Raw genomic sequence first — 20491 nt, 5'->3', positions numbered from 1 at the left:
ACACAACAGGACTTGGCAGCTGCCTGATGGTTTCTATCCAAAGAGTACAGAGCTCTGACAACATTAAATCTGAGAAAATAACAGGTTTATGGATGGGAAATTCAAAGCAAAAGTGACAAGTGGCATCAAAGGTCTCAGAGCACCAGGGACAGCACAGGGAGAACTGAAGAGTACAGAGCCCTGACAACATTAAATCTGAGAAAATAACTGTTTTATAGATGGGAAATTCAAAGCAAAAGTGACAAGTGGCATCAGCAGGTCTCAGAGCACCAGGGACAGCACTGGAGACAGATTTCCCCAGCACACGTTGGGGCAAGAGTTTGATAATACACCACCCAGGGGTTTGGTTGTCCCTGCTATGGCTGGACCCCATTTTTGGTCAATCTGCCCCCCCAGCCCGGCGGGTCAGGCAGGTGCAGAGAGGGGGATGCCAAGGCTCGGGGTGGCAGGAGGGGACAGAACACTGCGCTGTCCCCTGCCCCTGCCCCAGCCCCTCGCCAGGCAGGCAGGCGGGTACCAGGCTGGAGGAAGAGGAGGAGGAGGAGGAGTTAGTGCTCGCATGGGCAGCCTGCCCAGGCAGCGTTCCCAGCTCGGGCAGAGCAGGTGGAGGGACGGAGGGGACGGACATGGAGTGGCTGAGCCAGCGCTGCCCGTTGCCATCCGCTGCCCAGGGCTGGCCCCGGCCAGGCCGGGGCACTTTGCTGCTGGTAAGTGGGAGGGGGGTGCTCTGGCACCGGGATGGGGATGGGGGGGACACGGGTGACCCTTTGGGGACATCGACCCGCACCAAACAACCATGGAAATACCTTCCTGTACCTTTGTAAGGGAACCTCTGCACGGATCCATCTCGCAGGAGGAATGTCCTCCCCGTCTCTGCCGAGAGCAAAGCAAATTTCCAAGGAGTTGTTTTTTTTTTTCCCACTTGCTCTCAGGAAACTCAGGGCAAACTCAGCGTTGCCACGAGTTGTGTTTGGGTGGTGTTGCTTGTTGGCTTTTTTTTTAACACAGTCTCATCAAAACTAGGCAGAAAGTCCTAAAGTGGTGATTCTAAAGCTGTTTTTAGTTCAGCAAAGCCAAAACAAATATTGCAGAAATCTCTGAGTCGCTCTGTCATTTTGCTGTTCAGTTCTTTTCAGTGAAATGCTTAAAATCTGATAGGAGTGTTTTCAGTTTTGTTCAATATTTTGGCAATCACGAGTTTATTTGGTTTATCAGGCAGGAATCCTGAAGTTTCACTCCTCTTTTCCACCATCCCTTAGCAAATACAATTATTCTAGGGAAAAACAAAAAAAAAAAAGGGGAAGGGGGGTGGGGGTCTTTTATCTTTCTTTTCAGAGATAAAAAGGAGGGAAACATCCCCCCAAAAAAGAGAGTGCTCATATTTGTACTAATATTCAATCATAAATGGTCCTGGGGATTTATGCACATACATCTTCCAAGAAGATTAATGATCTCCAGGCTGAACAGGTTGGATTATTTTTCCTGAGCCAGGAGCATGATTACATTTTAATCTGGAAAAATAGGTACACCAGCATATCCCTGTTTGGCTTGTAATTCTCTGAGTAGCTCCTGGGATTTGTTGTATGTTTTTTAAATGGCTTAATGGGAAAAAAGAGCACAGAAGGAGCTCTAAAAATTATTACGAGAAACCTTGTGATAACAAAGAATATTTCCTCAAATGGACTGGAAAAGAGGAGACAAGCAATAGAACACATCAGTCATTTTCCAAATGGAAAAGAGCTCTTGACTTTGTGGTGACAAGAGAGATTTTTAATTCAATCTTTTTTTTTTTTTAAAAAAAGAATTTGACATTGACACTGTAATGGGAGGATTTTCAGAGGACAAAGGAGGGTGGAAATGAGGGGGGAAAGGAATATATTCTTAGTCTTATAAGCATGTTTTAATCACTGTAGCTGAACCAGGGCCAGATGCTGTTTGTGTCAAAAACAAGACAAAAGACAAAGGGAAGAGCAGCTGTGAGACCCTGCGAGTGCTGCAGCCCCGGACGGCCCCATCCCTGCCTGTTCCTCAGCACTCCAGATTCCCCTCCCTCTCCAGCAGCATCCCTGCTGAGATAATGATATACTTTTATGAGTCTGTTTATGGCATGTGAGCACGAGCAGCAGCCACGGGGCTTGCCAGGAATCGCAGCTAATGCACAGCAAAACCCACTTGTTGCTGTGCCCTGCCAGGCCACGGGGAGAGCGGTGCTGTCTGTGCAGCCCTGCAGCCCTGGGATGTGCCATTAGGATTTCTGGACCCAAAAGGATTGAATTTCACTGTCAGTATCAGATAATTAGGATGAAATGAACTTTAAAGCTGCCTTGAAGTCTCGCCCTCCCTTGCAGGCTGTAGCATGACCTGGGTGGGCTACACAGCAGCCGTGGCAGAGGAGAATAATCATCCTGGGCTGGCAGGGCAGGATTAGAGCTCTCCAGGTGCACAGGCTGGGGCTCTGGTCCGCCCTAAGGCTCCAGCCCAAATCTGTTTTCCATGGATACACTATGTGACACGCTGCTCTTCTCCTTCCCACATCCCCAGGGAGGCAGAGGGCCCCAGCCCCCCATTTCCCAGAGGGATGGACGTGCCTCACCCTTGGCTCACAGCTGAAGGATTGCTGCAGGATGTGTCCTCAGCAGGAAAGATGTGCTCAGTGTGGGAGCCATTCCCTTCTTGTTCCTTTTTTGCATAGAGTGGAATTAATCCCTTTAGGAGGATGTTCTCACCACAGTGTGGAAAGGAGCCTGGAAATGTCCCTCCGGCCACAGACGATGTAAATACCGAGTTTTCCATAGTGCAGTGTTTCCCCTCCCACCCTCACCAGTGTTCTTCCCACCCCCTCTGGTGTCTCCTGGAGGTGCTGACGCTGGCAGTGCTGATGTACCCGCTGCTGAGGGGTCTGGCCCTGCAGCTCCACTCCACCCTCACCGGCAGCTACATCCCGGGGACCAGCTCCATGGCCTTCATCAACTGCCTCAACGAGCAGATTGCCAAGGATATTGCAAGGTATGGAGATGTCTCCCCTGCCTGTCTGCTCTTTGTGGAATAAAGCTTTCCCTTGTCCCTCGAGAGGATCTGCACCCCTGTGTATTTTGCATTTCGAGGGTAAGGAGGCCCTGGCACAGGTTTGCCCAGAGAAGCTGTGGCTGCCTCATTCCTGGAAGTGTCCAAGGCCAGGTTGAACAGGGCTTGGAGCAACCTGGGATAGTGGAAGGCGTCCCTGCCCATGGCAGGGGTAGAATGAGATGACTTTTAAGATCTCTTCCAATCCAAACCATTCCATGATTCTCTGATACAAGAGCATTGCTCCTTTTCACTGACACTCTCTCTGTGCCACAAACCCCCTTACCAAGAGCTGTTCTGTCTCAAAGAGAGCTGACAGTTGCTTCTGAAGTCAATGCCATGGTAACATCAAGTAATTCTCAATTTATGCCACCGCCTCTCATTTTTAAGGCCCATTTTAAAGCCATGGCCCTGAAACTCTGTGTCCTCAGATGGACTAAGCCCCAGCCCCTTGTTCTCTGACGTGCCACAGTTTTTCTTCTTCTCTAGAGCAGCAGACAACAAAATGCCAGGAGGGGCATTTGTAGAGAGGCACAAAGCACATGCCATGCAAATACAAAAAAAAAAATGAAAGGAGGTCCACAACAAACACTGGTGAGGTCCCACCCGGGATCTGCAGAAACTTCAGGGAACGAGGGCTTTGCCTCCATTTTTTTTTCATTCTGTTTAAATATATGAGATACTTTGCATGATATTTTGCATGCTGAGTTTTTTGCACACATCTGTCAGTGCCTGACTCAATAGATGGTTTGTTCAAAGTCCTGAACCTGTGTTGACTGGGGAAGTGTTTATGATGGACCGTGAAGTTTCCTGCAACACCTCCTGCGCTGTTTTCCCTGCTCCCCTGCTGCTTGCCAAAAACCCTCCTGCTCCAGTAAAGTGCTCCCAAACAGTCGTTCAGGAACTGACAGGCTCCTGAAAGGGATTTTGTGTCACCTTAAATACTGCAACTGTACTAAGAAATTCAAATAGAATTATGTCTGCACTGCTCTGTGTCATCTAAAAAAGGGAGTAACTGTACATGGCTGGTGAAAAGAGCCTCAGTGCCTGAAAATGCCTCATCTTAACAGCTTTGCAAATATTTTCCACTCTTTGTTCCTCATCTTGCAGGGAAGGGAGAGGAAATAAATCACTCCTCATCATTGTACTTTGGTTGTGGTTTTACTGGTGGAGTGATTGTTCCTTTGTTCTGGAATTTGGATGGATGAGCCACGGTTGTAGGGGATGACACAGGGCTTTATGCTCATTTTCCCACACACCTTTTTCCTGTGCTGTTTATTCTTCCCTTGCATTGCTCAGTGCAGCACTCGCTGATGCCTCGGTCTGCAAGGGAATTTTCCACTGGTTTTAGGGAAAAAGGGTTCAAGCTTTGTGAAAGCAGAATAGCTACAGGTAGAATTCAGCACCTGAAGACCTTCTCACCTCTCCCCTGTGCCCGCTGGGGGCAGTTGACCCCCTTGGTTGGGTGTTGTGGCCACTGCCCCTCACACAACCTACCCCTCACCTAATCAGCCTGTCAGCCCCCACTGCTGCCTTAGATCTGTGCGTATCATTTTCTTTGCTTTTCTGCTTATTAATATTTAATCTGACTCAATTCCGATTCTATTGTGAGGCAAGGACAAAGAAACACACATTAAGTGCCCAACCCAAAGTTATCATGTATTATGCAGTCGTTTTCCACAGATCACATTCAGCTTCTTATAATGTTCCCCTTTCCCGTGGTGGCCACTTTTTCCTGCTCAGCTCACTAGAACCAAGTTCAGGATCTCAGTTTGCAGGGGCAGAGCACCCAAATTCAAAGGCTCCTGTGCTAAAGCAACTTGCAAGCTGCAGGCAGCAAAAATGAAATGATTTGTGCCATGTGTGACACAACAGTCCCAGCAGGGGTGTCTCTGCTCGTGCTGCTGCAGTTTGTTGGTCTGAAGATTAACTCAAGATGCTCCACCAGCATTAAATGCCTTGAACTGCCCACACATGGTGAGAGCAAACAACCCTGAGCCTCCTCAGACACTCTCCTCTCTGGCCATGGTCCCCTGAGCCACCAGTCCATGTCCATAACCTTTGTCTGTAAAGATTAAACACCATCCCAGGAGTTATCTGTGTCCAGGCACTGGTTCTCCAGTGAACTTCTGCAGTGGCAAGATGTTGTAGGATCATTGGGAAGGGCTGTTTTCCTCCCAGAAAAGAGCTCCTTAGAGTTTGTTTGTAGTCTCCTCCAGGTTGTACCACACCTTGAATGTAAGGATAAAAAAACTTGCCCTGAGCCAAAAACATTCTGGAGAGAGTTTTGAATTGGAGCAGTAATTACTTGGAATGGGTTTAGTTCTTTACCTCACCAAGAGTTAATTTTTGCAGGTTGTTGAATCAAGCCCTCCAATATCTGATAACTAATGTCTCCTCTGCAGTTTAGGGTCCTCTAGAAGTTAAATGTTGCATTGCCAAAGCCCTTGGTACGAAGTAGTTCCTGGGGAGGTCAGTGTTAAAGAAAACCAAAGGTGAGGTCATGGAGTGCCCCAAACAAACTCCCTCCAAGGGCTGGGGCTGCATCTCCCTGAGAAGGGCCAGGCATTGCTGTGGTCACAAAACACATCATTTACCCCTTTCTTCTAAAAATCCACCCTGAGGTTGCTTCAGTACTCTGTAATCACTGAAATATCACTTCTGCTGGCAGAGCCAGGCAGCTCTGCAATAACAAACCAGCCCACAAGTAACGGAGGCAGCCGGAGGGAAGGAATTTGTTTGGGCTTCAGATTTCTAGGACATTTTGGGTAGAAAAACCTTGATGTTGTTAATTTAACAAGATCCACATTGAGGCTGCTCTGTGAGGAAGAGGCACAGTTTGACAGTGTAAATACATGAGTTGGAGACAAACCCCTTCCCGTCCATCCCAGCCCCGGTTCTTGTGGCCCCACAGCTCAGTCCCTGTCCTGGTGTCCCCACAGCCAGGGGGGCACGGGGATGGCACTGGGCAGGGTCCTGGCACCACCCAGGCCAGGAAAAACACCCAAACTTCCTTCTTGGCACAGAGGGACAGCAGGGAGGGTCCCAGAGCCCTGTCAGGAGGGCCTGAGCTGAAGCAGCTCCAGCTGAAGGTCACCTTTGCCTCAGCTTTCTCAGGATAATAAGTAACCCGAAATTCCATGTCTACTTATGTCACAGCTGCTGGTGGCAGTTCAGGGCAGCATGAGGGAATATCTGGGGTTGGGCACTCAGCTGGGCTGGCACTGACTCCCCTCCTGTCTCCCCCAGGGCCATCATGGATAAGAAGCTGGCTGCCCAGGTGAACATCCTGCCCAAGAGCTCGGCCTTGTAAGTTGGGCTCAACATTCCCCTGTGGAGGAGGCAAACCCAGGCTCTCCTGGGAGGAAGGGAGGAGGTGGACACCCCATGGCCCTGGGCAGAGGAGGCAGTTTCCAGAAGGCTGCTGGGTCTGTTTGTTGGTGCAGATGGGGGAGAGGAGCCTCACTGTGCTCCAGGCTTATTAAGGAGTGCAGATGCTCCAACTGCCCATGGAGACCATTTGTTTATTGGTTACTTGGCTACAGAGAGATCCAGCAATCTAGGATTTATGGTCCTGAGGACGTGGTGCCTGTTATTAGAGGCTCTAAAAAGAAGCCCAGAGAGGGACCAGAAAAGGCCTTTACAACCTTAAGCAGCACTTTCAGGAAGGAAGGAAGACCAGTATCTTTGACCTTGAAACACAACCTGCTCTGCAGGTGCCCTCAGCTGTCCACACAAAGGGATTGCACTTGTTAGAGGGGTTAAAGAGCAAAGCCCCAAACCAGCTTTTTCCCCATAGGAACACCCTGGCCCTGCCAGAAGAGGGGAGCAGATCCCACCTCAGCCTCCCTGCCCCAGGGGTCCTCACAGTGCACCCCTCAGGCTCTCCCAGGGAGAGGCTGCTGAATTAGGTCAAACCCAATAATAACCTTCTTCCCCTCGTCCTTCACTCCCCATGAGCCCCAACAGCCCGAGCTGAGTTGCTCCTGCACAGCCCTGGCTGCTCCAGCTGGTTTGTGCTCCGGGCCCTGCTCGGGAGACACCGCGACGCCTCCGAGTCCTCCCGGCGCAGGAGCCCAGCACGCAGATGAAATCACCACGGCCTTCTGGCAGTGCTTGCAAAGGTCATATCTGACTCATGAGAAGTGCATCTCCTCTCCTGCAGGGAAGGAGGGGAGGAAAGCAGGATGCTGCCCTGCTCAGTCTCCCAAGCACAATCCCTGCAGGTGCCGTCCTGTGGCCACTGCTCAGGGCAGGGCCACCCCCACAGACCCCCACGGACACCCCAGTCCCGGTAAATTTGCCCTGGTGTCCCCCCTGGGCAGCTCTCTGGAGGCTGGCACAGCCAAGGAGTCTCTGGTTCATAAATCCAGGGTGCTCAGTCACGTGCTCAGCAGTTTTGGGGCCAGCGATGCTTCTTGAGCCACTTTGTAAAGAAACGGCCACATGCAAGAAAGCACCAAGCAGGGAAAATAACCCCTGGAGGGCCTGGCAGGGCTGCAGACAGAGCTGTATCTGCTGATGCTGCTTTTATTTTAAATCCAGGTATTTCTGGAAAGGGGAACTGGAAGAATCCACTGAAATACTGCTGGTAAGTGATCGTTCCCTACCTCACAAAATGCCCATCACACATGGCCCCAGCAAGAAAGGGCCGCAGGGAGGTTTGGGGAGGGTGGCACCAACCTGTCCGTGGTTTGGAATGTACCCAGGGATCCCAAACACCTGTCTGTGGGCATGGCAGTGCTGGATGGGAGCAGTGGAACTGCAGGTGCAGGATCTCTCTGTCCCTTTCCAATCTCCCCTGGGTTCTGTTTTGGTGTTTTTACTCTCCACAGATGGTGAAAACCAGGACGTCCAAAATAGGGGAATTGTCCAACTACGTCAGGTGAGGCTCTGGCTCTGTGGGAGCACTGGGGATCCAATCCAAGGTAGGCTGTCCTCTCCTGCTCGGGTTTAGGAGTTCCTTGAGCCCCTTCCCACCCAGGGTGTGGTGAAGTGCTCCCACTGTACCTGTGAGCCAGAAAAACCCAGAGGTGGCATCAGCGAAAAAGAAAAGGTTGGCAGAAATACCAACTGCTGGGCTTCAACCAGCCCCTCCATGCTGGATATGAGGAGGGATCCCCCTTCTTCTCACACAGGATTTCCTGCGCTCCCCAAGCCCCGAGGGGCGAGCACAGCCAGCTTTGGGCCAGACCCCCGGGAGTGGGCTGCTGCCTGTGGTAAACCCCAAACTCAAAAAGAAATTCCCACATGGCAAAAAGAAGCTGTGGGTGCTTTGAAGTCCGTGGGGAGCGCGGGGCAGGGCTGGGATGAGCGGCTGGGAGCCGAGAGCTCGGCTTCCTGCGCCGGGAGCGGGGCGGGACTGTGCTGACACTGCTCCTCTGCGGCTGTTTCCACTTTAGATCCATCCATCCCTTTGAAATCCCCGAGATCATCAGCCTGCCTATTGACCAAGGAAACCCTCTCTACCTCAAATGGATTGAGGAAAACGTCCCACGGGACTGACTGGAAAGGTCACCTCAGTTTTGGGAGATCAGGACCCTGTTGAGCCACACGGGTCTCCCTGGGCAGGCAGGACCTACCTGCGAGGAGGCAGCTTCTGCCTTCTCGGGTTTGCTGTAGCACAGGAGTTTGGGATTGGGAATTTCATTTGCACTGGAAACATCCCCTCCTTGGCCTGACCAGGGAGCACTGAGCAGCCCAGAGCTGGTGCAGGCTGAAGAGGGAAAGGCTGCTCCCTGCACCGCTGCAGAGGAGGAAACAGAGATGCTCCTGTCAGGACACTGCAGCATTTGGGGGCTCTTTCATGCTGCCAGCAGCAAATTCCTTATGGAAGCCATGGCCTGGCAGCCCCTCCAGTTCCATGTGTGCCCACAGCCAGTGCCTGAACCCTGCCTGGCCCCCCTGCTCGTTCCCAGCATCCTGCCCCACTCTGCCTCCTGCTTCCCCAGCCCCGAGGCAGCAGGATGTGGCCGGGCACCCCGCGACGTGCCGGCTCCCGCCCTCTCCCACTGTCAGGAAACGTGCTGCTGGAGTCTCACAGAATCCAAGGAAGTAGCAAACTCCAGCAGATGCCGCAAGGAACTACCAGGAGCCACAAGCAGCACACGTGTGACCCTGCCCTGCCACGGAGCTGGGGAGAGCTGGGATGAGCTGGGCAACTTCCATGGCCAGTCCAGAGAACCCAAGTGCCAACAGGACCAGGACACTGCCCCAGCCCTGCATCCCTTACCCCAGCCCTGCATCCCTTACCCCAGCCCTGCATTCCTTACCCAGCCTGAACGGTGGCTTTTTGCCCAGGCCAAGCTTAACCTTGTAAAAAGATGCTCATTAGTAGTTTAATGGGATGTAACTTATAGAATATTGAGGATTTATGTGACTGGGAAGGGAATAAACAGCAGCGTTTCTTACCTGGGCAGGCTCAGGTGTGGTCACAGTTTGCTGTGTGGTGTCCTCAGTGAGCTGGGCAGGAGGAAAGGCCCATCCTGGGCTTGCAGTGACTCTCTCCAGAGCAGTGCTGACAGATGCTCCCACCTGGCTCATTCCAGGTCCCTGGAGAAGAAATCCAGGGCATTCTGCAGGCACTGGCAGCTGTGCCTGTGGGCTTGTGTGGCCCCATCAGCCATGAGAGGAAGCTCACAGGAGGAAGGCTCACAGAAGAGAAGCCAAGAGGAAAAATGGTCTGAGCTCTGAGAGGAGGAACCTTGGCAGTGCCAAATGTGAAGGAACAGGGCACCAGCAAGGCCCCTTGTCTGGCAAAAAGAAACAGAGCACATGAAGGCAGCACCACTCCCCCAGACCTGCACGGCACCCAAAGCTAAGCTTTGTTTAGCCCTGTCAGGACTACGTGTGCAATGGGCCAGTTTTAGGCTAAGATTAAGTGGATGGGGCCATTTGGGACCTCACCAATGAGGGCAGCCCCTCTCTACAAAACCCATCCCTGCAAGGAGTGTCCCTGTCCCCCGCTGTTCCCTCACTGCCCACTCTCATCCCTTCCCACCCTTCTGTCCCTGTGCTTCCCAGCAGCACATCCCAGGGGAGGACACACCTCACCTGGCACAGAACACGACCCAGCAGCATCATGGTGGGCACTGGGCATCCCCCCAAGAGCCCAAACCCAGTAATCCTCACACTACAAAATAAAAGTGATGTAAAAAAAAAAAAAAGGACTTTTTAATTGTACATCAGAACATCATTAATTACAACTTGGGTATAACGAGAGTTGGTTATTACAAGCAGCAACCTGAACTCAGAAATCAAAAGGTGCACAGAGTCGTTATAATCTCTATTACAGCGAATGCAAAATATACTCTGCAACAAAAATACTTTTAAAGGCTCCACATTCAATTCTCTGCAAGAAGCCAGGAGGGAATGAAAGGGAACAGAGAGGAACCAGTCACATCCTGTGGGTGCTGCCATGACTGTGATGTCCATTGGCACATCCCACAGCAATGACCCTGCTCGGCCCTGGCACAGCCCTTGGCAGGGGCTCCACAAGCACAGGGCTCCAGAGGCACTCGAGGAAGAGAAATACTTTAAGTGATCCTTTGGTGACAAAGCCAAGGCAGGACTGGGAGTGATCCAGCTGCTGGACCCCTCCCTGCCAGGGATGGGGGTCCTGGCAACACGTATCCCTAAAGGATGGGGTCCCTCTGGAGATGCTCCCCTCTGGATGAGCTGGGATGCAGACCCTGAGGGTGCCAAGCTCTGCTCCCCAAGGCACATCTGACCCCTCAGCCCAAACCATCCCATGGCTGGGAGCTGCACAGAGCCTTCTCTCCCAAAGCTGTCCCTGCACAAGGGGCCAACAGCTTCTCCCCCAAGCACAGCACCGGGCACATGGCCCTGGGCAGCCCCGAGGAAGGAGTGACAATCCTTTGACCCAGAGCCAGACACTCAGGCTCCTTCTCCAGGCACTGAACCAGCTCCTGCCTGGCCCAAACCACATCCCAGGCTGCAGAGAAGCTGCTGCACCACAGCACGGGTATCCCACTATGTTGTTCCAGCAATAGCTGCAGCAGAAGTTTACTTTTAAGGACCACACTTTGGCCTCTGGTTTGCAAAGGCCACCTGGCCTCTCATGCCAACTACATTGAGGAATTTTTTTCCGTACTTTTTCAGTAAAACAACCTTTTCAACTCACCCTCTGGTCAGCAGATCCCACAAGCACAGGTATGGACAGTGATGAGGCTGCAGGACAGGATCTGCTGGTGGAGCAAGACCACCCAGCCCACCCAGCATCACCCACCCTCCATCCCATGGGACAGCCATGGTGGGATGGGGGAGAGATGAGGAGGACAACATTAAAAATATATATATATATCTCTTAAGAAAAAAAAAAATCTAACAAATATATCTGATATTAGAATCTTTTTTAAAAAGCCAACTGCTTTGCTCCTGCCCAACCTGGCAGTATTGCTTTGTTAGAGAAGGGGACTGTTCCTTCTCTCCTGCAGACAAATCAACCCCACGTGTTCACAAACATCAACTGCTCTCCAGGGAGGCACTGGCACAACCCCCTCCACATGTCCCCACTGTCCTTTTCAGCCTTTTTGGTTTGTCTGCTGGTTTGGCACATTCAGGGTGAAGGCTCCTGCGAGAACAAAGGCCTTGGGCTCCAGTCTGTGAAGTGCCCGTGGTGGCTTTAAGGCAAAGGAGGATCTTTTGGCCAATCTCTTCCAGGATCATGATTGTCAGAATAGGGAAATGAAGCTGGTGCAGCATCACAGGCAGTCCAGGTTGTGAGATGAGAGCAGCCACCTGTGCCTGCCCTGTGGGCATGAAAGCTACATGTGGGCTGTTTACTCCCCTCATTTAAAACAAACCATATTCCTTTAATGGATGGATTTAGGATGAGGCAGAAAACCCCAAGGGTCACCCCCTGTTTCCCGTAGGCACAGTGAGGGGCTGTGAAAGCACGGGGGTGAGGGGGGGCTTTGTGCTTTGGCACCTGGACCCCCTCGAGGCTGCTCTGTAAGGCTGGGATGCAGGGATAAGTCAGGCTTTGACGTCCATCTGTGCGAGCAGGTTGTGGGGTGTCCCCCAAAGTGGCTTCCCCAGCTGTGCCAGGGGGACCCTTCTGGAGGGGCCAGAGCCACCCACTGCTCTTACCACCACCGTTATGGTGCCTTGGGCTCGGCCAAGGGCTCCACCACCACGACAGTGTGGCTGGGCTACACCCACAGCCAGGAAAAAAACTGGCCAAGAAACTAAAAATTGTTAAAATTAAAAAAAAAAATAAAAAAATAAAAAAATAAAAGAGCGTCAAGGCTTCAGGTTCCATTCCTGGGCAGCACCACTGGCGGTGCCGGCGTGGGCACGGCCTCCACCCGCAGAGGCTCCCGAGGGGGGGACACCAGCACCTTCCTCTGCCTTGAGGCCAGGGCTTCCCCATCACCCTGATCTCCTCTGGCTTGGCTCCGGGAGAGGTCTCAGGGCCGGCAGGGCTCAGTAGGGGGTCGTGCCTTCCCACTCCACCAGGTACTGCACCTTCCCCTCCAGCGTCACCCGCCGCGCCAGCACCTGGTACTTCTCCCCGCAGACCAGCCGGCCCGCGGCCCCGAAGTAGCTGCTGATGGAGGACTTGAGGTGGGAGAGCGACGAGTCGTCCTCGCTGATGCTCTCGAAGGTGTGGCTGTCGATGCCGTCGTCGGGGCGCTCGGGGCCGCCCGGGGCCTCGCTGCCCTCGGGGGTGCCCAGGGCCGGGCGCCCGCCCCCGTCCCCTCCCCTGCGCTTCGCCCCCGCCGAGCCGTACGCCGGCGCTGCCAGTTTGCGCTTGCGGCTGCCCACGGTCCTCTGGCTGCCAGGGAGGGACAGAGCAGGGTGAGGGCGGCACCCAAAAGGTGCCCCACACTGTGCCGGGAATTTGAGGGAGCCCAGTGAGGACTGACAGCCCTGAGCCTGCACCCCAGCAAAGCAGGGCCGCTCTGGGACCACCAGCCTGGTTTGGGACACGGGGAGCAAAGGCTGCCTGACATGGGACATCCCTGTGCCACGACACAAGGGTGCTGTGGGGGGAGAGGGCAGCCCCTCGCCCGCCTGGCCACGCCACTGGGACCCCTCTGAGAGGGGGCAAAGGGCACAGCCCTCACCTGGACTCATAGGAGAGGCTTGTTGTGGCCGAGCCTGAGGTGCTGGCGGCATCCGTGGAGTCCACGTCTGATAGGAATGTCTGTCCTGAGCTGGCACTGGGGATGGGATAGGATGGGATGGGATAGGAGAGGATGGGATGGGATAGGATGGGATGCAGTGTCAGCCCCAGCCTGGCACAAGCAGCACTCCTGGCCCCCCACACCCCGGCCCAGCCCCACGGACCTTTTCAGGCTCTGGATCTCATCCAGAGTGAAGTCGAAGATGCTGGCCAGGTGGTGGTTGGTGCTCCAGGCAGATGTGAAGTCACTCTGTGTCACAAAAACAAGCTCACTGGTCACTGCCTGGCAGAGGGGTGCTGCCCGTGCCTCCACCACCCCAGGAAGCGTTCCTCTGTGCCAAGCCAACTTCCCGGGGGGAGGGACAGGGGCTCTCCCTGCCCGCAGGAGTGGGGAAACCTTGCAGGGAGCCTCAGGACGGGGCTGCAGGGATCCCACTCATCTGCCAAATCCCAGGATGGTTGCACAGAGGAGGGAGAGAAGGACTCACGCTGGGAATAGCGTCCTCCAGCAGGAACTTGGCCCTCTTGCGTTTCGCTGCTCGCCGCTTGTGCTGCTGCAGCTGCCGCGGCAGGAGCCTGCAGAGAGGGGCGTGAGGGGGCAGCAGGCACAGGGCACTGCTGTGGGGGGTACCTGGGCAAACATGGCCACTCACCCATCCTTGTGGACACATCTGCTTTTCCCCCTCTTCTTCAGCTCACAGGAGCCGCCCTCGCCCTCACCGGGGCCCTTCTCCGGCAGCACCTTGGTGGGGGGGTTCGGCGGGACGCGGATCCGCAGGCGGAAGATGCATTTCTTCTTTTTGATTTCCTTCCCACACAGAAACCTGGAGGGGAGGGAACAGCCCTCAGCCGGGGCGGGGGGGGGGCACAGGAGCATCCTGTATCCTGCATCCCAGCCTGTCCCCTCGCCCGGGACTCACCTGCTCTTGTAGCTGTTGAGGGCGTTGAGGAGGTGGGGGCCGCGCTCCGAGACAGGGGTGCCCGTGAGCTGTGGGAGAGGGGGGTCAGGAGGGCTTGGCACCCTCTGGGGTTATACAAAATCCAAACAGATGGGGGAACCCAAACTCCGGGTTTCAGCTCCTGCCCAAGGCTGGGGAGGGAAGGATGCCAAGGCCCAGAGCTGCCAGGGTTTGGCACCTCCAGGGAGCCAACCCATCCCACTGCAGGCACAGGCTCCCATCACGCCTCGGTGTTCGTGCTCCTCCCGGCTCGGCTCCAACTGGGAAATGTGTCAGCTCTGACACCCCAACAAGGGCAATCCCAGCCCAGAGGAAGGTGATTAAGCTCATTTGGAGCAGGAACCACCCATCCCAAGTGCTGAAGGAGCTGGGGTTTGGCAGAGGTGCCCAAGCTCGGTAGCGTGGGGCTGCTGGCACAGTGGCACTGCCAACACATAGGCAAGTCCCTTCCCACTCTTCACCCCCTGCCCACTTCAGCCCCAGGAAAAGTTCCTTGGCTCTGCCCAGCTCAGCGGTCCCACCCTCCACCACAGACACTGCCCTCTGGGACACTCTGCTCTGCCACTGTGTGTTTGTACCTTCCCGAGCTGCAGTGGATCCCAGTGGTGGTTCACAAAGGCCAAAATCTCCTCAAAGTCAAAGTACTTCTTCTTGCTCTGCACACCCAGGTTGTAGAGGGCGAGATGGACGACGTCCACCCTGCAGCCAAGGGGGGCAGAGGGTCAGCAGCCCACCCTCTCCCCACAGGACAGTACCCACCGTGATTCCCTGTTCTACCAGTGCTGTTCAAGCTCCCAGGCTTTCCCAAAACCCCACCACTGGAACCTGGGACCATTCCCACACCTCACAGAGGAGTGAAGTCCAGAGGTGCATCCTGGGGCATACCACAGCCAAGACAGCATCCCTGGAGCTTCAGGGAGGGGGGGTACACTGCCTGCAGCTGGGGGGAACCCCAAATATAGAATCCTAGAATGGTTTGGGTTGGAAGGGATCTTAAGGATCATCCAGTTCCACCCCCCTGCCATGGGCAGGGACATCTTCCACTAGACCAGGGTGCTCTCAGGCCCATCCAGCCTGGTCCTGAACACCTCCAGGGTGTTCACCTCCAGCCCACTGCCCCATGGCCACCCTGGCACATCCCAGAGGAGCCAGGGCCTGTTTCTTACCATCTCAAGGGCAGGCGCTTGATGTACTCAGGTCCCTGGTTACACACGGAGCAGAAAAACACGTAGAACCTGGAAAACAGCAGGGAGAGAGAGTGCTGGGAGTGGGAGGCACTGCCACAGCCACGCAGGGCCTGGGGATGGGTCAGGGTGGGACAGTGCTCTGGGTGCCAACAGTGACAGCACAGCCAGGAGTGGGGCTCTGCAGGACAGGGTGGCTGGTCCATGTCAGTGCCAGGTGGATCAGGGAGATACAGCTGGGGATGTGTACCCCCTCTAAAGCCAAAGGGGACATACCGGTCTCCAAACATCATGGGGTCACTGAGGCATTGGGTACAGGCTTCGTGGAACCACTGCCGGCAGCGGTAGCACTGCAGCATCTTCAGGTACCACCTGGGGACAGGAGGAAGGTGACAGTGAGGGCAGCATGTGGCAGCCACCACCCCAGCCCCCTCCCAGGCACAGACTGCAGCCAGGGAGAGGAAGTCTGTCCCTAACTTGTATTTCCTGAAGCCCCAGGGGTTGGTGCAGACAGTGCCTCTGGAGTGAGCGGAGACCTGGATGGCAGAGGCAGCACAGGCAGCAAAGCTGCTGGCCCAGGGCAGCGCCCTGCAAGCTGGGGGCTTCTCTCCTGGGGTAAAACATCCCCACCCTCATCTTTTCCCCACAAAACCAATCGTGGCAGGCAGGCAGGGGCTTACTCTCCGGGGCCCCCGCAGTAGCAGTAGCACTGCTGCTGGTTGGTCCGGTGAGGGGAGTCCCACTCCAGCAGCTCAGGGTTGTAGGACAGCACCATCTTCACAGCTTGCAGTGTCCTGGCAATGGCTCCCTTCTTCAGGGCACCCCCCTTCTGCGGGATCGAGCGGGATGGGGTCAGCACAGACTCACCCTGCCCCACTGTGCCCCCCCAGCCCGGGGCAGCCCCGCTCACCCGCACGGCCAGGGCGAAGATGCAGCGGCGGCAGAACCACGGTGTGCCCAGCGGGCCCTCGCTGCCGCTCGCCACCGGGATGTGGCACTGCTGGTGATACCCTGCAGGAGGGCTCGGTGTCAGTGCCACAGGGCTGGACACACCCCCCAGGGTGGGACAGGGCAGAGCCCGGGGTGATGTGCCCACACTCACCCAGCCCGCACTTCCCGCAGATGAGGATTTCGTTCCTGGGGCCCGACGTCTTCCCCAGGCAGATGCTGCACTTGGGCTCCTCCCCGGGGACACCGGCTGTGGGACAGGGAGGGCAGAGTCAGAGCTGCACGAGGCACAGCCACGTCCCCACGGTGCTGGGAAGGGTCCCACAGCACAGCAGTGGGAAGGGAGGATGGGGCAACACTCACCATGCTGGATGTCCTTCCAGAGGACCCAGTACTTGGAGTTGTCCTCAAACGTGACAAGGCAGCTCTGCTTGGAGCCACTCACCTGCAGGAAAGAGCAGGAAGAACCACCGTGTCTCAGTTCCCATTCCCAGCACTTCCCTGTTTTCCCTGGTGACTGATCCTGTCTCTCAGGGGTGCAGGAAGTCAGGTTTGGGGAGTGACACCCCAGGGCAGGACATCAACCCAAAACGCCCCTCTGAACAAGAGCATGTTGCACCTAAGCCACAAACTGACCCAGGCAATGGCACTGGCACCACTTCAGGTGCTTCCATTACCTTCTGGGTGCCCCCATTACCCTCTGGGTGCCCCCATTACCCTCTGGGTGCCCCCGTTACCCTCTTGATCTTGCCCAGGTAGTAGAGCCCGTCGGTCCAGCGGCACAGCACGTACTGCCCCTCCGTCAGCCGGACCATGAGCTCCCGGCAGCCGCTGCCCCTCCGCGCTGAGCCGGCACCCGGAGCCTGCTGGACGCGGCCAGAGGCCGCATAGACATCCCGGATGAGGGGGCTGAGCTTGGCGGGCTCCATCAGCAGCACCTGGAGGGGACACGCAAGCTGTCACCTGCCCTCGTGATGTGACACAACGAACCCATCAGCCGAGCACAGCATCCCTAAGAGTTCTGCCTGAGAGGACCAAGCCCCAGCTTCAGCCCCACCAGCAGGGGCTCAGGACCTCCAAAACAAGTGCCGATGAGACCGTTCCGTGAAATCCAGGGAGCAGCCAAAATCTTCGCTACTGGTGAGCAAGAGGGAATGAGGGAATTAACCCCCAACAGTCCCGGCTCCCACAGCACTGAGCCACCCGGCCGGGCAGCACCGGGACACACGGCTCAGTTTTGGGAAGGGGCACGTGAGGGACAAAAGTTTTAAATTCTCTGTGATTTTTAAATCACAAATTCCAAGCAGTTTTGCGGGGTCCCAAACCACCGGGAGTGCTGCAGGAGCAGGGATGCGCCAGCACCACCCGGGTGGCCCAGTGACACCACCACGAGGTTTGGGGAGCGGGAGGTGAAGGAGCAGAGCTGCGACCCCAACAGACACCACGGAAACGACTGGAGAGGGACTTCTCTCCCCTTCGCGCTCCCGTCACGGCCACACACGTGGCCCCGTGGCAGCACGCGTGGCCTCGCGCCGCGGACCTCCACACGACCCCCCCTCCGCGCGGACCCTGCTGTCCATGAGAACCCTCCCGTTCCTTGATGGGATCATCCCGGGATGGGCAGCGGGATCCCAGCCCCGGCAGAGCCCCGCGCTCCCGGGGCAGCGGCGCCGCACCACGAGCCGCGACCCGTCCGGGCAGCGGCAGCGCCGGGTCCCCGCGCGGGAGCGGCTCCGAGCGCGGCGGCGGCTCCGCTCCCGTCCCGGGGCTGCCCCCGCTCCCCGCGAGGCTCCCCCCGCTCTGCCCGCGGACACGTGTGGCAGCGCCCACGCCGCCCCCGTGCCGGGCGGGCAGCGGGACCGAACCGGAGGCTCCCGGGAGGGTCCCCCCCGTGCCCCGGAGGCACCTGCCGGGGGGTCCCCGCGGGCAGCCCCGAGCGGCGGCCGCGGCCCCGCCGCCATTGGCTCATTCAAAGGCGGCCGCGGCGCCGTCTGTCCGCCCGCCCGCCTCCCCGCCCGCCCGTCCGTCCGTCCGTCCGTGCGCCCGTCCCGCCCGGTGCCCGGTGCCCCCCGCCGCCGCCCTTACCGCGGGGTGCGCTCAGCGGGCGGCCGGGGCGCGGGGCCGGGGGGCTGCGGGGCGCGGCGGGGGCCGGGCGCGGGGCGCCATCTTCCCGCGCTAACCCCGCGCTCCCGCCGGCATTGACGTCCCGGTTATGCAATTAGCGGGGCCGCCCCCGCCGCCTCCCACGGGTCCGGTCCCACCGCGGCGCAGCGCATCCCCGCGGCACCGCCCGGCACCGCACGGACCGGGCCGGCAAGGAGAGCACGGAGCGGCACCGCACGGAGCGGCATCACACGGAGCGGCACCGACCGGCACCGCACGGATCAGACCGCAAACACGGTTCGGCACGGCACGAGCTGGCACCGAGCGGCACCCACAGGCACGGCTCGGCTCGGACCGGCATACAGGGCTCAGACCGGCAGACACGGCTCGGACCGGACCGGCACGAATCGCCAAACACGGCACCGACCGGCAAACACGGCTCAGACTGGCAGGGCACGGGCCGGACCGGCAGGGCGCACCCCGGCTCGGCTCGGTGCGGCTCGGCTCAAAGAGGCTCGGCTTGGCTCAGTTCGGACCCGCCCGGACCCGCCCGGTGCCCCGCAGGCGGCACCGCCGGGGCCAGGACAGGGCATCCCGGGCCGGCCACGCACCCACCGCCTGTGGAGAGGCACCGGCACCCCCCGCCACACGCGGGACCTCCCCGCCCGTCCCCCTCCTCTCACTCGTGGCTGCAGCCAGGAAAGGGCACCCCCGGGGCCTCCAGGACTGGGGCACGGGCGGGGATGGGACGCGGGCAGTGCCTGCACAGCATTGTCCTGACAGGGAACGACCTGTGCTCGCCGGGATTCCTGGAAACGGGAGCAGCTTTTCAGCCTTTCTCTGAATCTCAACAGAGAAAAATCTATCACTGAAAAAAAAAAAAACCTCTTCGGTCGATGCCAAGAAGAAATCTGAAGGATTTGCTGTTTGTTGGAAAGCGCTCCTGAAAAAGCAATGTTTTCCAGGCTGCTCGGGCCGTGGAGGAGCTGATTCCCGGGGCAGGGTCTGGGCCAAGCGCGAGCCGAGTCCAGAGGGATTTTCCTGCCTGTGATGGATGAGCTCCTGCAGCACCAGGAGCTGAGGCTCCAAGTACACCTGCAACAAGGCTTGAACTGCAAGTGAGCATCTCCCCAGGTGTCAGGGATGAGCAGCACACTGCTGAGCTGCCTTTCCAACACACAGAAGTCTGTCTGCTAGGAAACAATATTTTAAATCAAACTTTCCCGTAAAACATGGGTGTCGTGATGCTGCACCTGTGAAGGGAATGGGAAACAGTTCACTGAGCAGCTGCTCTGCTCCTTCTGTGCAGAGAAGGAAAGGCCAGCACGGTGTGAAGGAGGTGGTCCAACATGCCATGCCATGCCATGCTGTGCCACACTGTGTCATGCTGTGCCACACTGTGTCATGCTGTGCCACATTGTGCCATGTGTGCAATGCTGTGCCATCCTGTGCCATGCCATGCCACACCTCTAACTAGCCCCAGGCCCCAGTTCCACGTGAGTCACACTGGGATAGCGTGAGTCACCTCAGGATTAAAATAACCCCTGCACCACAGCCCTGCCCTCAGACAAATCCCACTTCTCGCTCCGCTGCATCGGAGCTGCTGGATTTGCCCCAAATCCGGTGGATTGTGGCGCTCCCGGGGCACCGTTCCTGTCCCAGCCTGTCCCCGCGGGCTCAGGGAGCACCACCCTCCTGCCCAGCCCCCGCCGCTGATGTTTGCAGCAGGTTGGTCCTTTCCCACAGGAATGCGGATGGTGAGACATGGAAATCAAACTCTGGACCAAGTTCACCAGGAGAAGCCTCCCTAAAAACCCTCTGCACAGAGAGGGCACCCCAAAGCTGGCACCTGCCAATGGAGGGAGCGCAGTAACATTGCCCTGGGGCAAAAGCTCCAAACAAAAATTTAAATTTAAAAAAAAAAAAAAAAGAACTTGAGATGTATCCTCTGTTTCCTGACAGGAATGAAGCCACATAATTATATTTGACTCTGGTTTCTTTGCAGGTGCTCCTGCCACAGCATCCACCGAGCTGAGGGCCAGCAACCCTGCACCCTCCTCAGGCAGGGAGTGTGGCCAACGTGG

General features: G+C 56.8%; 2 protein-coding genes across 4 annotated transcripts; one reads left to right on the top strand and one right to left on the bottom strand.

Moving 5' to 3' along the window:
- Positions 1 to 566: 566 nt before the first annotated feature.
- CUTA (cutA divalent cation tolerance homolog) lies at positions 567 to 17879 on the top strand. Of its 3 annotated transcripts, XM_032708323.1 has the most exons (7): positions 570 to 707; positions 2858 to 3006; positions 6313 to 6372; positions 7609 to 7654; positions 7899 to 7948; positions 8466 to 8596; positions 17863 to 17879. In XM_032708323.1, exons 1-6 carry the CDS (start codon positions 627 to 629, stop codon positions 8566 to 8568), a joined length of 489 nt encoding a protein of 162 aa, XP_032564214.1. In that variant the 5' UTR covers positions 570 to 626; the 3' UTR covers positions 8569 to 8596; positions 17863 to 17879. The 3 variants fall into 3 exon arrangements, with proteins under 3 accessions (XP_032564216.1, XP_032564214.1, XP_032564215.1); XM_032708325.1 differs by lacking the exon at positions 17863 to 17879 and having other exon boundaries at positions 567 to 707; positions 8466 to 9473; XM_032708324.1 differs by lacking the exons at positions 8466 to 8596; positions 17863 to 17879 and adding an exon at positions 11185 to 11485.
- On the bottom strand, positions 10216 to 18416 carry PHF19 (PHD finger protein 19). The gene is made up of 15 exons (XM_032708319.1): positions 18390 to 18416; positions 17042 to 17242; positions 16668 to 16749; positions 16459 to 16554; positions 16267 to 16367; positions 16037 to 16185; positions 15633 to 15728; positions 15339 to 15407; positions 14751 to 14871; positions 14134 to 14201; positions 13867 to 14037; positions 13702 to 13789; positions 13378 to 13463; positions 13155 to 13250; positions 10216 to 12862 (listed from the first exon to the last, which is right to left on the bottom strand). Exons 2-15 carry the CDS (start codon positions 17231 to 17233, stop codon positions 12511 to 12513), a joined length of 1767 nt encoding a protein of 588 aa, XP_032564210.1. The 5' UTR covers positions 17234 to 17242; positions 18390 to 18416; the 3' UTR covers positions 10216 to 12510.
- Between the last annotated feature and the right edge of the window lie 2075 nt (positions 18417 to 20491).

The sequence above is a fragment of the Chiroxiphia lanceolata genome, chromosome 21 (assembly GCF_009829145.1).
Source record: "Chiroxiphia lanceolata isolate bChiLan1 chromosome 21, bChiLan1.pri, whole genome shotgun sequence".
Taxonomy (NCBI): Eukaryota; Metazoa; Chordata; class Aves; order Passeriformes; family Pipridae; genus Chiroxiphia; species Chiroxiphia lanceolata.
This window is presented reverse-complemented; position numbering and strand designations above follow the sequence as displayed.

Bases quoted from the DNA above. Each gene is read 5' to 3' on its own strand.
- PHF19 (XM_032708319.1), bottom strand. From the start codon at position 17,233: ATGGAGCCCGCCAAGCTCAGCCCCCTCATCCGGGATGTCTATGCGGCC. The intron at 15,408-15,632 runs GTATGTCCCCTT...GCTGTTTTCCAG, and splicing joins CCCATGATGTTTGGAGACCG to GTTCTACGTGTTTTTCTGCT. The intron at 13,251-13,377 runs GTCCGTGGGGCT...TCCCATCCCCAG, and splicing joins GAGATCCAGAGCCTGAAAAG to TGCCAGCTCAGGACAGACAT.
- CUTA (XM_032708323.1), top strand. From the start codon at position 627: ATGGAGTGGCTGAGCCAGCGCTGCCCGTTGCCATCCGCTGCCCAGGGC. The intron at 3,007-6,312 runs GTATGGAGATGT...TGTCTCCCCCAG, and splicing joins ATTGCCAAGGATATTGCAAG to GGCCATCATGGATAAGAAGC. The intron at 7,655-7,898 runs GTAAGTGATCGT...TACTCTCCACAG, and splicing joins AATCCACTGAAATACTGCTG to ATGGTGAAAACCAGGACGTC.